Raw genomic sequence first — 16350 nt, forward strand, 5'->3', positions numbered from 1 at the left:
TACATTCGAGCTATGATTTGTTTGAATCCTATGATTAGAGGCTTGTAAGTTGTAGTCAAAATGTAGTCGTCCATTCACGAGATGTCCTTGGTGTCTAAGATCAGTGGATCACTTATACAAGCGTGACTTGAACCAACCTGATTGACGTTTATGTATAATACCATTCAGGGATTTGCATGGATCAATTCAATGAACTCTTTATCCAAAGAGTACCCACTATCTGTCCTTAGTGTCGCCTCACTAATAGCCACATGATCAACTATACTTATCTTTTATGTAGGATTAGCTAGTGCTATTCGATGCATGTCTCGACTATCCATCGAATAGGATTATTTAGAATACATGTTTAAAGACTAGTGATCACTGTATTATGGTCTCATCATAATTTACTAAGTCATTGCATGTATTCATGGACTTCATTATAAACATCACACAGAATAATGATGAACGTACATATTTTATTCGATGAACTTAAATAAACATGTAAGTGTGATTGGCTTAACGACTACTTAATATCCATCATTAATGTCTGAAGAAAGCTTTATTTTTAAATAATTCATGACATAGGGCAGGATCGTGGTCACATATATTCATCCAAGATCACACTACACTCTTTGGTTATCTATTCTATCTCACTGAAACTACCTTTCCTAAACACTCAGCTTTGGACCTATTTTTCAATATCCAATATGTTTTTAAAGGTCAAATAATCCACCTTATGTTAATATATGTCTTCATATAGAATCACTAAATTTTTAGATGAGTTTTAGGGTCATTTATGATGTCATTTTATGATATCAATTTTTGAGAAGATATGACCTAATTGATGAATATTATGTGAACATCAAGAAAATTACCCTTCCATGTCATGTTTGATTTCATTCAAACAAAAATGTATCCATTATTATTCCCGTATGGTGTTTATAATCAACTCATTGAGTACATGGAATGACCTACTGAATTATGATGAGATCATAATACATTCATCAATAGTCTTTAAACATATATTCTAAATATGTGTATTACAAGCATACCCAATACGAACATCAAATTAATGGCAATCAATAATCATATTTGATCCAAATTATATGATAACTAGGGCTGATCTTCTCGCAATTAGTATAGAGACAGCAAGGATGGACTATGGATGCTCTTTTGAAAAATAGTTCACTGAATTGATCTAATGAATCCCTTAATGGTATTATAACTAAATGTTAATCAGATTGATTCATGTCACAATCATATGAGTGGTCGTTATACCGGAGACGCCAATGAAATCTAGTGGATGGATGACTATATTTTGGCTAAAATTTACAAGTCCCTAAATCAAGATTCACACTATTCTTATCTTCAATATATATATGGAAGCAGACAAAGGTGATTGGTTGGTCAATATGGGATGGTCTTCCCTTAGGGTAAGAGGAGATTGACTCAAAGAACAGGATGCAAGAAATTTTGGGCCAAGGTAGTGTAGATATTGGAGAAGATGTTTTAAAATGATACCCTTTATGCATGTTTACTAACTGGAATCATTGATTATGAATTTATGGTTAATCATATCCTATGTTATTTGGATGTCTTGCAATGATTTAGGATTAAAGGTATACTATAACCAATGTCAATAGAGGTATAATCTCTGAACCTTTTAGCTCCCAATCGATGAGGTTAAATTGACCTTTAACTGATTAATCTGTATTCTAAAAAATATTTCATAAGGTTGGCAATGCAAGAGCTGAAAACATAGCTCACATAAGCTTGGCAATGCATGAGCTTAAAACATAACCTATTGATGAGGTTAAATTGACCTTTAATAGATTAATCTGTATTCTAAAAAAATATTTTTATAAGGTTTGTCTATATGTTTTATTGAACCATTTAATTTATTAACTATAATAATACATAGACATAGAGGGTCACATGCACATGGACATTGGTGGATATAGTTAAATTTTAAGGACTTCCGTTAAAGCATCTAAAATAAGTATATTTAGAGAGGGAGCACCCATTTTAGGTTCCCATGATAGCTAGATATGGGAAGCCCGCATGCATTTTCTCCTTGTTAAAAAGATCATACTCTAATGAGACTTATGCTAGGAAGATCATCTAGATCTTCTAAGAGGGATGAACAATTTTAAGATGGAATCCATCATCATAATCCTCACATGGATACATCTGGAGGTCATCTCCTGAATGGCTTGAAGAAAATGTTCCAAGGAGCAAAGGGAGAGGGGAATTAGTTCCACACAAGTTGATCTTGTTTCTCATTTCTCCTCTTCTTTGATTTTGTTTTTTTTATCAATTATCTAAAATTTTCCATGAATAAATATTTTTAAAATCTCATCGTCTTTCTCGTCTTTCAAATTCAATGTCCTCTTTCTCTTAATTAACTACGTCTTCTCTTGTTTTCTCTACTTCTATTATCTGATATTTATTTTCCTCCTGTTGGCTTCACTTCAATCTGTTTCTCATCTAAACTTGATGTCAGACGTTGTCGGGGAGGTCGTCTGGTCAGCACCGAGTATGATGGCTCGATACCGATAAAGGATGGTGGTATCGAACGTCGACGGTGTCGTCGTCCAATGGATAAAACCCTAACGGGTCGATGTGACTATGATGTGAAAATGAATGTCCTACGTGTCGTACGTGCAGGCTCCGACTCGAGGGAGGTGCCGATCTCCAAGGTTGGACGAGGTCGACGAGTGACGGCGACGGTGGCCTCTCGAACCTCATCAAAGCGACGAGGACGTCTACGGCCTAACAGAATCAATCCGTAGGGCTCGCACGTAACGGACGGACTTGTCCGTACCGGTAAGACGCTCAAATGTGTCGTAGTCCTCTCAATTATTCCTCTCTCACCTACCTAGCCCGAGCATGGTGGAGTCAAGACCAAAACTTACTGCAAGAGATAATTAAACGAGTGACGGGAGAGGACGGCGTACCTCGTCGGAGGGGCTCGTGGTGCAGAGTTTGTCGATAGCCGGCGCAGTCGAAGCGGGTGTGGCGGAGAGGCATCAAAAAGTGGACGACGGCTTGATGAGCAAAGGGTGGTGCCGGAGCTACTGGTAAAGGTCAGAGGAGGAGAGGAGTCGAGCGAGGCAACGGTCACGGCTCCAGCCAGCCACCTGTCTTTGTGACGCACCCATGGGTAACACACTTTCGACGAAGGTGGCAAATAAGGCAGGCGGGCAGCAATGGGAAGTTTCACCCTCGGGGTAGAATTCCCATTCGTTGATGTGACGGCTGTCGGGCGTGTGCAATCGATCAGTCTCAATCGTCACCGGGGAACAATAACCGCGTGGGTAGTGGCTCCGGTGCGATCGTGAGCCGGTTGACGTGTGCGTCGACCTCGGGGACTTATGTCATTCACCTGCTGGAGGGAGGCCTGAGATGGGGTTCTCCTTCGTCAGGATGCCGAATTATGTCCCCATCATAGACTAGACGTGGGATGATCCACGAAGAATCAAGCGGCAGGCCCTCAATTAGCAATGTAGCTGAGAGAGCACGCCGATGCGTCCAAGGACGCCAACCGAGAACGGGATGGAGGCCATAATCACTTGTATCCCACGGGGGGGCAAGAACGGAGACATAGGATGTGGTGAAGTAGAGGCGGGGAAGGGGAACGGCTAACAAGGTCAAAATTTCCCCTCCCCATTCCTTGTTATGGCAATCGAAAATTTCCCCCAGATCCACAGCGTCAGCAGTCCACGTTTTCCAATCGACCACCGTCGGGGACAATGATCCCAATTTCACCGTCAGTCAGCTTCCAGCAGCGGTGAACGATCGAATCAGGAAATTGAAGCCTGAGCAGCCCGGCCAATTTCCCCGATGCACGTACGCGTTCGGATCCGATCGGACACCCTTTCACCTTCTCTGGCAAGAGAGCACAATCGGGGAGATTCCCCGTCGGTAATTGTGGGGCGGGAGGACTCTCAATTGATCAATCAGTTTGTTGGCATTGAGATTGGTCGATGCTTGATCAGGGCGGAGAATCGTCTAGCGGAATAAATAGGCAACACACTCAGCAAACCTGGAATCGGATCAGTCTGCAGGCAGAGAGTCTCCTTTCTCGAGCCCTCCTCGTTCTCCTCTTGGATGAAGGGGGAGACCATAAAATTCAACAACGGAATTCCTCTTTGTTCTTCCTGGTCTAAGGACCTAGGGCGCCCCCTCTTCCCTTATAAATGGGGGAAGAGGAATTAGGCCCCCTAAGTGGGTCAACAAGGGGGGGGAAAGACTGATCCATTAGGGCCCCTTATAGAATGGGCCCCCATTACAAAGAAATAAAAAGGGAAAATTGAAAATATAAAAAGAAAAGGGAAAGCAGAAAGGACTTGGGGCCCCTTCCGATGACGACGAGGACGGACATACGTGACACGTCGCGAATGCGACGAAAACAAAATGAAAAATACGGAAAACATGAGACACGACTAGGAAAATAACAAAAATCAAAATGTGATAATCGAGCATCTTCACCCGGCTGTCGATGAAGGTGGCAGCCGGCGCGAACGACGTCGTCGACGAACTTTGATGGCGTGCGTCACCAAAACTTCTGTGTTTTCGCAATTTACTTCTCTTTAAGTTTTATTTTCTCATATTTATGTCTTCTTTTATTTTTTATTTCACTTTGTAATATCCTCTTCTTCATTATTTTTTTCTCATCTATTATGTCAATCTCCTAACTTCTTATTTTAACCAAGCATGATGACTTTAGACCCAAAACATATCTAGGTCACATTACAACTTCAGATCTAGAGCCTATATGGGTCAAATAACTGCTGGGTTCTAGAGGCATAGATCTGGATGAACATTTCATAGCGAGCTGTAGTGGATGCCTTTACAAAATCGAACGTCATCAATAAAACATGAAATGAGGAACTTGTATACGGATCACATTCTTGATTTCTTGGATCCCAATGTGAAACGAATCAAGCAACTTAAGTGTGCAGCCTCTAGAAGTATTCACACGGTCCTCGACACGTCAGATCTCCTCCTTCTTGTTGACGAGCCCAGTTTAATCACCGTTGTGATTGTTATGCCATCATGATCGCATTGGAATAAAGAAGAGTCATGGGGGAGAGAGAAGAAGGAAGGCCCCTGAATAATTCTGGCCTGGATGAATTTCATTCAGGGCCTTTCCCTATTTATACTAAATGTGTATTTTTCTTAAGAACCCCCAAATCTTAATTATATCTTCCCACATCTAAAAGAGCATTTCCGTGTTATCCTCTAGGCCCATGCATCAGTCTAGTTAACAACTCAAGTGGCCCTATAACCTTTATTGACCTTCCAAATTAATTAACTATATCATCATATGTATTAATTAACTTTGGATCGATTTAACCTAATCAATAGGTTTAGTCTCTAACACATGGGATGTTAAGCTACACCTCATGCTCTAGAAGATACAAATGAATGTATATCGACTCACTCATGGAACCTGTTCGTCGTCGGTTCTCATGTACGTAGAGTCCCTCATCCACTTGATGCTCTTAGGATGCCTTGGGGTATGATCAACTATCAAACCCTATTCGGTCATCTGAGTTAGTAGAGGGCAGAGGATCCCATCTTGACTTCTCAATCATCTTTGTTAACTTCTTGATGCACCCGAACTATTACTATTTACAATCCCATGATTAAGGACACATAGGTCATAGTCAAAGTACAACTATCTGTCCACAATACATCTTTGGTGTCTTAGGTATAAGACCAGTTACACAACCATGAAACGAATCAATTTAATTGACAGTTCGGTCTAATACCATTCAGGGATTCGTACAGATCAATTCAGTGAACTCTTTCCACTAAAGAACACCCACTATCTATTCTTAGTGTCTCCACTCTAATGGCTAGGGGACCGTACATACTCATGATATGAGTGAGGCTAAATATTGTTATTCTATCTGGATACTTCGATGTCATTCTCGTCTATCCTTCAAATAGGAATATTTAGAACACATGCATAAAGACCAATGATCTCTGTATCACGATCTCATCATAATTCACTAAGTTCGATCACGTATTCATGGACTTCATTATAAGCATCACATGTGTACTATAATGAATATGTTCTATTAATGAATATGGAACAAGATGTGGAATGTGTGATTGGCTTGCTGGCCATATATATTTCCATCAAATATAACACTTGAGACAATAAAAATATAATACATGAAGTTTTATTCACACGAAAACGAACCAAATAATTTTGATTTCATAATAAAAATAAATGCCTAACGTAGTCACTTTGTTTTTATCAAATAAACAATTAAATGTAATATCTTTGAGTACAAATCGAATGAAAAGTCACTGAAATTATCTCATAGAAAATTCATTAATCTTTGCACTCTCTCTGTCTCTCTCGTAAAGAAAATCCACTTGCAACAAGATAATGCAGTTTTCCATCAGGAAAAGATGCTCGGTCAGCATGATCTTAATCATCACTACCTCAATGGGTTCAAGTCTCACATTAAATCACTTGCACTCGACAGGCCGCTCCGATGTCCTAATTTAGGTTTCCAAGTTTTGGAGTTTTGGAGTTTTTGGGAGTTTGCAGTTTCGACAACAATAGTCCAACGTGAAGAGCAGGCCTGAAAACTGTCCAGTCCAAACCGTTCATCCCAGAAAATGGCTATCCAACCAGAGCGCTAGAGCGAAGTGACACTCGAGGCCATCAGGCCGAGGGGACCTGGAGTTACAGTTTCAAAAACAGGTTTCGGTATTTTCATCGCTTTTGGAGTTTCAAAACATGCAGTAAAAACTGGAATTGAATTGTTCTTTAATTCTTTCCTTTAATTTTTATGATCTTAATCAATAATGAACTGAAGTGACAGTTTTTGAAGATAATAAGTTAAAGTTAACTGTTTTCTCCAAATGAACACTTCACAATGACAATAAGTTACTACTTTCTCACCATAAATACTTTTCTCTTGTATCTTTTACTGGGTCACGAGAAGGTCAAACCCTCATATTAATTTCACAACAACAACAAGCTTCAACTTTCATTCTGATACCATTGCACCTATTTCCCAAAATAGGTCCACCGAATCTGACCTCTTTATCGTTCAACAAGAGGACAAATCAGTCATTTCAGGTGTCTAAACGTGGCAGAAAGTCGTATCAAGTGTCTGATTGCCTAATAAGGTGGTCGGCGGACTGACAGCGGAGAAAAAAATAACAACCACCAAACCCTTCCTCTTTCCCTCTCCTCCCCTGCGGTTGCTCGATTGGTCGAATTCGTGCAAAATTTGCGGAAATTTTCGTCGAACATCGAGTGTGTTTACGATCGACAAAGATGCTTCGCGGGGATCTGATCAGCGTCCGCCCTTTGGAGCTTAAATTCCTCTGTATGTCGGCCGAGTATTGCTGGTTCTATTGCTTAATTCGTGTCCTAGTGTTGCCCTAGATCTGATCTATTGTTTGATCAGATCTGTGAAGCGTAATCTTTCAGTTCTTGTTATGTTTCCTCTCTTCGATCTCATTATTCTAGATCGATTATTTTTTTCCTCCGTACATTAACGCGTTGCTTATTGTGTGTTTGCTGTTATTTGTAGTCGAGCTGAATAAGCTGAGCTCTTGCACCATGCAATTGACCAACAAGACGGATCAGTACGTCGCCTTCAAGGTACGTCTTCTCTTGGACGCCCTTAGATCAAGACGTTTTCCTTCTTCTTCGTGGTATCCTGATCATTTGATACTCTGCAATTATTGATCGTTTATTCTCAGATCAAGACGACAAATCCGAAACGGTACTGCGTTCGTCCCAACTCGGGGATCGTGTCGCCAGGGATGACATCCGAAATTACCGGTAGTTCATAATTGGTCTCATTGACTTCGTATTATACTCTCGCAATAATTCTCTAAAATTTGTTCCTGCCAGTGACGATGCAAGCTCAGAAGGAGATGCCGCCTGATCTCCAGTGTAAGGACAAATTCCTCGTGCAAAGCGTCGTAGTTGAAAATGGGTCAACGCTAAAGGAAACGACCTCAGAAATGGTTAGAATTTTTTTTTTCAATTTTCCTTCTCCATATTCGTTTCTTCAGCTTCTAAAGTCTTATACTTTGTTTAACAGTTCGAAAAAGCTCCTGGAAAGGTCATCGAAGAGGTTAAGCTGAGGGTAGTCTACCTTCCAGCCAATCTGCCTTCTCCTGTTCCCGAAGGATCCGAAGAAGGGTCGCCTCCTCGATCTTCTTCATTAGACAATGGTGTACAAAGTGCCTTTGAGACTGATAACGTAAAGACCGTCAAATACTATTTGATCAGTGGTTTCCTTTCTAACTCATTGTGATTTTCTCATCTAATTTGCGTGATCCTCAGATTTCAAGAGCGCCTGTGGAGATATCAAAAGAGAAAGGTTCACAGGTATGAGAGGGTTCTCATAGCATTTTTTTATGTTTCTTAAAGCTGCTCCTAGTTATATATCCTCTTCCGTCTAATTTTATTTTAGTGAGTTCATGCTAGGAAAACACGTTAGTACATAAATCAATAAACGGGTCAGCCGTTGGAGGTCCATCTTTTCCTGAACTAGACTGATTTTTCTGTTGTTATCATTATCGGTCTCTTCTGCATTTGTTCTTCAGATAATTTTTTTATGCGAGTCAGCTATTGGATCAGATCGGATTGGGTAGAAAGATTCAATTGGATCAGACAAGGTTGCCTCAAAACATACTATCTGATCCAATCAATTAGATGGGCTGGATCAAGGGAGACCAAGTTGGCTGATCTGATCAAGAGGGCCTTTTGACAATGGAGCAACCGGTACAACTGATTGGATTATCCTGTTCAATCCAATTAGGACCGATGGTCGCCACATGGCAAACCCAATAAATTCGTTTAAATGAAGACCTAACGTGAAAAGATTATCAATAGATCATGTACACGATAAAGAGAGGGGAGAAGATTCTATTGTTTATCTTTTAGAGTGTTGATCGAACCTAATTTTGCTCGTTTTTTTTATTGATCTTAGTTGACGATGTATCAAGTTAGATCAGTTGGATATAATAGCCGATTCAGCAATTGATCGATCATATGATCAATTAAAATTCTGATCGAGAATCAAAATTTTATTTAAAATAAGAGCCAGTACTGTTTTCCTGTCGGGACTGATTTCTATGATGAGTTATGGTGTTCTTTTTCATTGGAAAGATATTTTTATCAGATTTGTTTGTAGTGATATTTCGTTTCCGTTCATCAGGTAGTGTTGTCAAATATCCCACGATTTGCCTAACTTTATTCATGATTATCATCAGGTAACGTCCGCCATTGCAAAGCTGACTGAGGAGAAAAACTTAGCAATTCAACAAAACCAAAAGCTTCGTCAAGAGCTAGTACGACCCATCCTCCCCTTTCTTTTTATTGTGACAGTTTTCAATCCCACTCATCCTTTTGCTTTACTTCAAGTTATTTCCCTAATTTTCTCAGATTCTAATTCTTTCTTCTCAAAAGTTAATTGCTCTTCAGAAATAATGAACCTCTGTATTCCTCACTCCATCCATCCTTTGGGTGTCCCTTTTTTTATAACTAAGAACCTTATTAAAACAAACATTCATGGTTCTTCAATTTAGCTGATCTTCTTTCTCCAAGTAGACTAATCTAGAAACCTAATGGCATCAAATTCAACTAATTCTGTTCATCTGCCAGGAGACACTGAGGAAAGAACGCAAGCAACAGCGTGGCGGCTTCTCTCTCCTGGTGGTGTTTCTGCTCTCTCTATTGGGGATCTTCGCCGGCTACGTCTTCAAAAAGTGCTGAGAAGGCGGATCCGATCCATCCAACGGCGGGGAATAGTCAATCTGGACCGATCATCACGCGGTATCTCTATCTCTATCTCTATCTCTCTCTCTCTCTCTCTCTCTCTCTATAGTGAGCGTGGATTGGTGGATTCTCAGTTTGTGTAGAAGGAAGAGACGTGGAAATTGCTAAAATTGAAATGAAACATGTAGGAAAGAAAGAGGATGATTTGAACAGGATCCATTACTGTCGGTTACGTGGGCACAAGTGGACCCGTCGGATCTTCTTCCAAGAATCCGGTAACGAATATTACCGCCGCCGTCGCCGCCGCTAACAGCGCCGCCACTGCGGTGGCAATTACCTTCCTGCCCTTTGCCACGTCAGGCCCAATGGGCCGGGGGCTGTCGAAGCCCACGTCCTCTTCCTCGTCGAAGCAGGAGAGAGTGCAAGAGCAAGAGGAAGAAGCGCTGTCGAGACTCTGGGCCGGGTCCGGATATGGGCCTCCCTCGGCCCATTTCCTATACGTTTCGTCGAGTCGGCCCAGACGATCCGCTACGTGGTAAAGATGGGCCGGCTTTTCCCCCTTGTGCGACTCCATCTCCGCGCAGAGCAGATTCCGCAAGAAGTCGATCCGACGGCTGAGCTCTCCCGATCCGCCCTCTTCCTCTCCGCCGAAGACGACGGCCTCTCCAAGAACCCTCTCAAGCTCGCATAGTTTCCTCGTCAGAACTCCGTCGCAGGGAATCGCCATTCTCGACGAAGAACGAAGAACGAAGAACGAAGAACGAAGAACGAAGAACGAAGAACGAAGAAAGAAGAAGGAAGAAAGAAGAACTCGCCCAGAACAGTTTTGAAAAGCCCGTCGCAACCGCCAGTAACCGCGGTTGTTCCGCAAAGAGGTTATTCTTCTTCTCCTTCAACTTCAACTTCAACTTCAACTTCAACTTCAACTTCTTCTTCTTCTTCTATGAGCGGTTATACAAGGCTTTCAGGCGTGGTGGGAGGGCTTGTCGTCTTCGGCGGGCGATTCGGGGCGATCTCTGTAAGTGTACCAGCGGGCGGCGACGAGGAAGACGGCGAAGTTGGCGAGACTGAGCGCGGCGAGGAGCCAGTAGAAGTTGTAGAGCCTTCCTTGGTTGAGGTTATCGGCGATCCACGCGCCGCGGCCTGCCTTGCCCGTGACGGCGTCCACGATGGAGACCAGCAGAGAGCTGAGGAAGAAGCCGAGCGAGAGCGTGCTGAGGAACAGCCCCGTGCTCATGGTCTTCATCCCGCTGGGGCACTCTCTGAGGAAGAAGTCGAGCTGGCCGATGTACGTGAAGGCCTCCCCCGAGCCCACCAGCAGGAACTGCGGCACCAGCCAGAACACCGTCATGGGCACCGGCCCGTCGCCGCGACCGGTCGCGGCTCGGAGCCGCTTGACCTCGGTCAGGGCCGCCGCGGCCATGGCCATGGCGGACATGACCAGCCCCACCCCGATCCGCTGCAGCGGGCTCAGACCCTGCGGGTTGCCGGTCAGGCGCCGGGTCAGGGGCACGACGGCGCGGTCGTAGACGGGCACGGTGAGCAGGATGGAGGCCACGAAGAAGACGGTGAGCGAGCCCGGGGGGATCTGGAACGAGCCCGCCACGTGGCAGTCCATTGTCGTCGCCTGCGAGACGGACAGCGTCGTCATCTGCGCGTACACCGTCCAGAACATGATCGTCGTCGCCCATATCGGCAGCATCCTCGCCAGCATCTTCACCTCCTCCACGTCCGTCACCGTGTTCACCCGCCACTTGCTCCTCTCCCCCTCTTGCTTGATCGCCGCCCGGTCCAGAAACCTGCCACAAAACAGTATCATTTACCGGAAGCGTACTTGATTGATGTATTCTCTTTTCTCTTTTTGTGTTGAGTTTTTTGAAAGTTCTTTTGAACTAGAAGTCTCTTCCTCCTTCCCTCTCCCTCTCTCTCTCTCTCTCTCTCTCTCTCTCTCTCTTGGAGTTGGTGTTTCTCCCCCAACAGTATGGAATTAAGCAGCAAAGAAAGTATCTTGAGAGGGCGGGAATTACCGGAATTGGGTTGTACGAGGGAGGGACTGCTTCGAGGAGGGCTCTTCGTAGAGCTGGTCGGGGAAGGGGAGAGCTCGGTTTCGCCAGGCGGAGAACAAAACGGCGGAGATTTGAGTGAGGGGGCTGCCGACGAGCTTCTTGAAGCGGTAGCTGCGGGTGCGGGAGAGGAAGAGGAAGAGGCCGAGGAGGATGCAGGTGGCGCAGATGCCGTAGCCCCAGCGGCGGCCGACGTGGTCTTGGACGTAGACGAGGACCGTCACGGCCAGCAGCGAGCCGAGACTGATGAGGAAGAAGAACCAGTTGAAGAACTTGAGCATGCCCTTCTTCTCCGACGGATCAGACTCGTCGAACTGGTCGGACCCGAGCCCGGAAACGCTGGACTTGAGCCCCCCCGTGCCCAGCGCCGTCATGTAGAGCGCGAGATAGAGCACGCCGAGCTGCATCCCGTTGGCCGGGATGCAGGAACTCGACGACGGGGCGCAGCTCGGCGGCCGCAGCCCGTGCACCGACGTGGAGATCGTCAGGATCGTCACCCCCTTCAACCAGTAACACCTCGTCAGTCACCCACACCAAACTAGAGTCTGGTTTTAGGGAACACGGAGTAGATAGAGCGAGAATGAGAGAAAGAAGGGGACTAGGAGATCGAGAAAAGAAAGAGATTGGGAGAGTGAGACAGGAGAATTAGAGAGATTAAGTGAAAGAAGGGGAGTAGGAGATTGAGCAAGAAAGTTATTGGGAGACTGATACAGGAGAAAGCGAGAAAAAGAGTGAAAGGAGGACAGTAAGAGATTGGGAGAGTGATGCAGGAGAGAGAGAGAAAACGAGAGAAAGAGGGACACTAAGAGATTGAGAAGGAAAGATATTGGGAGAGTGATGCAGGAGAAAGAGAGAGAATGAGAGAAAGAGGGACACTAAGAGATTGAGAAGGAAAGATATTGGGAGAGTGATGAAGGAGAAATAGACATAATGAAAGAAAGAGGGACACAAAGAGATTGAGAGGGAAAGATATTGGGAGACTGATGCAGGAGAAAGAGAGAGAATGAGAGAAAGAGCGACACTAAGAGATTGACAAGGAAAGATATTGGGAGAGTGATACAGGAGAAAGAGAGAGAATGAGAGAAAGAGGGACACTAAGAGATTGAGAAGCAAAGATATTGGGAGAGTGATGCAGGAGAAAGAGAGAGAAAGAGAGAAATAGGGACAGTAAGAGATTGAGAAGCAAAGATATTGGGAGAGTGATGCAGGAGAAAGATAGAGAATGAAAGAAAGAGGGAAACTAAGAGATTGAGAAGGAAAGATATTGGGATAGTGATGCAGGAGAAAAAGAGAAAATGACAGAAAGAGTGACACTAAGAGATTGAGAAGGAAAGATATTGGGAGAGTGATGCAGGAGAAAGAGAGAGAATGAGAGAAAGAGGGACACTAAGAGATTGAGAAGGAAAGATATTGGGAGAGTGATGCAGGAGAAACACACATAATGAAAGAAAGAGGGACACTAAGAGATTGAGAAGGAAAGATATTGGGAGAGTGATGCAGGAGAAACACACATAATGAAAGAAAGAGGGACACTAAGAGATTAAGAAGCAAAGATATTGGGAGAGCGATGCAGGAGAACGAGACATAATGAGAAAAAGAGGGACACTAAGAGATTAAGAAGCAAAGATATTGGGAGAGCGATGCAGGAGAAAGAGAGAGAATGAGAGAAAGAGGGACACTAAGAGATTGTGAAGCAAAGATATTGGGAGGGTGATGCAGGAGAAAGAGACAGAATGAGAGAAAGAGGGACACTAAGAGATTGAGAAGCAAAGATTTTTGGAGAGTGATGCAGGAGAAAGAGAGAGAATGAGAGAAAGAGGGACACTAAGAGATTGAGAAGGAAAGATATTGGGAGAGTGATGCAGGAGAAAGAGACATGATGAGAGAAAGAGGGACACTAAGAGATTAAGAAGGAAAGATATTGGGAGAGTGATGCAGGAGAAAGAGACATAATGAGAGAAAGAGGGACACTAAGAGATTGAGAAGGAAAGATATTGGGAGAGTGATGCAGGAGAAAGAGACATAATGAGAGAAAGAGGGACACTAAGAGATTGAGAAGGAAAGATATTGGGGGAGTGATGCAGGAGAAAGAGAGAGAATGAGAGAAAGAGGGACACTAAGAGATTAAGAAGGAAAGATATTGGGAGTGTGATGCATGAGAAAGAGACAGAATGAGTGAAAGAGGGACACTAAGAGATTGAGAAGGAAAGATATTGGGAGAGTGATGCAGGAGATAGAGACATGATGAGAGAAAGAGGGATACTAAGAGATTGAGAAGGAAAGATATTGGGAGAGTGATGCAGGAGAAAGAGACATAATGAGAGAAAGAGGGACACTAAGAGATTGAAAAGGAAAGATATTGGGAGAGTGATGCAGGAGAAAGTGATATAATGAGAGAAAGCGGGACACCAAGAGATTGAGAAGGAACGATATTGGGAGAGTGATGCAGGAGAAAGAGACGTAATGAGAGAAAGAGGGAGAGTGAAAAAGGAGATAGAGGGAGCGAGAGGGAAAGGAAGAGCGAAAGGGAGAGGAGATAGAGAGAAATACGAAGACGGCGACGGGGGGAGAGAGAGAGAGATAAACATATAGAGAATGAAAGAGAGACGAACAGAGAGAAAAAGAAAAAGAGAGACAAAAAGAGAGAAAAAGAAAAAGAAAAAGAGAGATTAATAGAGGGCGAAATAAAAAGAGTCGGGAAGAAAGAGATAAACAGAGACAGAAAGACAGAGAGAGATATATATAGAGATAGGGAGAGAGAGGTTACCGTTGCTTGTATGGCGGCAAATATGGAGATGGTGAGATACCTGGAAATGGGAGTGCGAGTGAGACAGAGTTGGCTTGTCCAAAGAGAGGAAGTAGAGTGGGTAGATTGCTTCACCTGCCCAGAAAAGTGTCGGCGATGAATCCTCCTAAAAGGCAGAGCATGAACGAGGTGCCGAGAAAGTTGGTAACGGTGTTCGCTGCCGTAGCGTTGCCGAGGTGCATCGTCCCCGTCATGTAGGTCACCAGGTTTACCGCAATCCCCAGCGACGCCAGCCTCTCGTTCAGCTCCACCACTGCAGCTCCTCTTCTTCAGCTCATTGTCCAACAATTATACCCGGAACAAGGCATAGCGAGAGGGAGACAAATACCGCGAGAGAGAGAGAAAGAGTGAAAAAAACCAGAGTACGGAGAGAGCGAGATATACAGAGAGAGAATGAGAGAGCGAGAGAAACCAAAGTACAAAGAAAGAGATCGAGAGAGAGAAATATGGAGAGAGAGCGAGAGAAACCAAAGTACAGTGAGTTATAAAAACCAGACTACAAAGAGAGAGATAGAGCGAAAGAGAGAAAGATGGTAATAGAGAGATGGATTGAGGGAGAGAACGATGGTGAGAGAAAGAGAGATGGAAGATAGAGAGAGAGAGAGATGGAGCGAAAGTGAGAAAGATGGTAATAGAGGGATGGAGTGAGAGAGAGAAAGATGGTGAGAGAAAGAGAGATGGAAGATAGAGAGAGAGAGGGAGAGAGAGAGAGAGATGGAGCGAAAGTGAGAAAGATGGTAATAGAGAGATGGAGTGAGAGAGAGAAAGATGGTGAGAGAAAGAGAGATGGAAGACAGAGAGAGAGAGATGGAGCGAAAGAGAGAAAGATGGTGAGAGAGAGATAGATAGAGAGAGATGGAGCGAAAGAGAGAGAGAAAGATTGTGAGAGAGAGATAGATAGAGAGAGATGGAGCGAAAGAGAGAGACAAAGATTGTGAGAGAGAGATAGATAGAGAGAGATGGAGCGAAAGAGAGAGACAAAGATTGTGAGAGAGAGATGGAGAGAGAGAGAGCGAGAGCGAGAAAGATGGAGAGAGAGAGAGAGAGAAAGATGGAGAGAGAGAGAGAGAGAGAGAGAGAGAGAGAGAGGGAGAGAGAGAAAGAGAGAGAGAGAGAGAGAGAGAGAGAGAGAGAGAGAGAGAGAGAGAGAGAGAGAGAGAGAGAGAGAGAGAGAGAGAGAGAGAGAGAGAGAGAGAACCTAGGATGGAGGCAGCGGCAGTCCAGCCACCGGTAAGGGAGCGGACGGCAGGGCGGCCCTTGTAGTTCCAAGCATCAGATATGGTCTCGCCGACATCTGTCTTCGGCAGAGAAGCCATTGACCGACGATGGAGAACCCGCAGACGAGAGGAGTTAGAGAAAATGCAGTCGAAGTTAAGCTCCAAGGTTCTCGAGAAAAACTTTCTTCCTTCTCCTCCAACTTTATAGAGGGCAATAGAAGGTAGTAGCGGACGCCCTACTCTTACAGTCCCGGACAGATGCATGCACTGTAAAAACCCACGGTTATTATCCCTCACTCTTCACGGGCTGCTTCTACAGAGAGAAAGGCCCTTAAGCCTCTGCCTGTCACCTCATTCGCCCGTCGGCCCATGTTTATCTTTTTGAAGACCTTCGAACCTTCCACTTTTCCATGATCTTCTCAACATTTCCCACCACGGAATAGCCTTCTCTCTCTCTCTCTCTACATTCCGTAAAAGCCTAGAGAGAGAGAGTTTAAGCGGACTGAAAGAAAA

The 16350-nt window shown here is 44.1% G+C and overlaps 3 protein-coding genes across 3 annotated transcripts; 1 reads left to right on the top strand and 2 right to left on the bottom strand.

Moving 5' to 3' along the window:
• The first annotated feature begins 7153 nt into the window (after nt 1-7153).
• LOC144716746 (Plant VAMP (vesicle-associated membrane protein) family protein) lies at nt 7154-9966 on the top strand. Its single transcript, XM_078591985.1, has 8 exons — nt 7154-7343; nt 7551-7621; nt 7723-7804; nt 7877-7992; nt 8070-8231; nt 8315-8359; nt 9247-9324; nt 9638-9966. The coding sequence occupies exons 1-8, from the start codon at nt 7292-7294 to the stop codon at nt 9746-9748; spliced, it is 717 nt and encodes a 238-aa protein (XP_078448111.1). The 5' UTR covers nt 7154-7291; the 3' UTR covers nt 9749-9966.
• Nucleotides 9937-10480, bottom strand: LOC144716747 (uncharacterized). Its single transcript, XM_078591986.1, has one exon. The coding sequence runs from the start codon at nt 10476-10478 to the stop codon at nt 9981-9983; it is 498 nt and encodes a 165-aa protein (XP_078448112.1). The 5' UTR covers nt 10479-10480; the 3' UTR covers nt 9937-9980.
• Nucleotides 10481-10541: 61 nt separating this feature from the next.
• NRT1.1 (nitrate transporter 1.1) lies at nt 10542-16029 on the bottom strand. The gene is made up of 5 exons (XM_078591984.1): nt 15819-16029; nt 14696-14873; nt 14582-14621; nt 11779-12314; nt 10542-11550 (listed from the first exon to the last, which is right to left on the bottom strand). Exons 1-5 carry the CDS (start codon nt 15934-15936, stop codon nt 10716-10718), a joined length of 1707 nt encoding a protein of 568 aa, XP_078448110.1. The 5' UTR covers nt 15937-16029; the 3' UTR covers nt 10542-10715.
• Between the last annotated feature and the right edge of the window lie 321 nt (nt 16030-16350).

The sequence above is a fragment of the Wolffia australiana genome, chromosome 2 (assembly GCF_029677425.1).
Source record: "Wolffia australiana isolate 7733 chromosome 2, ASM2967742v1".
Classification (NCBI taxonomy): Eukaryota; Viridiplantae; Streptophyta; class Magnoliopsida; order Alismatales; family Araceae; genus Wolffia; species Wolffia australiana.

Excerpts from the sequence above, each read along its gene's own strand:
- NRT1.1 (XM_078591984.1), bottom strand. The coding sequence starts at position 15,936 with ATGGCTTCTCTGCCGAAGACAGATGTCGGCGAGACCATATCTGATGCT. Across the intron at positions 14,622-14,695 it reads GCCGACACTTTTCTGGGCAG|GTATCTCACCATCTCCATAT; the intron begins GTGAAGCAATCT and ends TCCCATTTCCAG. Across the intron at positions 11,551-11,778 it reads CCTCGTACAACCCAATTCCG|GTTTCTGGACCGGGCGGCGA; the intron begins GTAATTCCCGCC and ends GTTTTGTGGCAG.
- LOC144716747 (XM_078591986.1), bottom strand. The coding sequence starts at position 10,478 with ATGGCGATTCCCTGCGACGGAGTTCTGACGAGGAAACTATGCGAGCTT.
- LOC144716746 (XM_078591985.1), top strand. The coding sequence starts at position 7,292 with ATGCTTCGCGGGGATCTGATCAGCGTCCGCCCTTTGGAGCTTAAATTC. Across the intron at positions 7,805-7,876 it reads GATGACATCCGAAATTACCG|TGACGATGCAAGCTCAGAAG; the intron begins GTAGTTCATAAT and ends TGTTCCTGCCAG. Across the intron at positions 7,993-8,069 it reads AGGAAACGACCTCAGAAATG|TTCGAAAAAGCTCCTGGAAA; the intron begins GTTAGAATTTTT and ends TTTGTTTAACAG.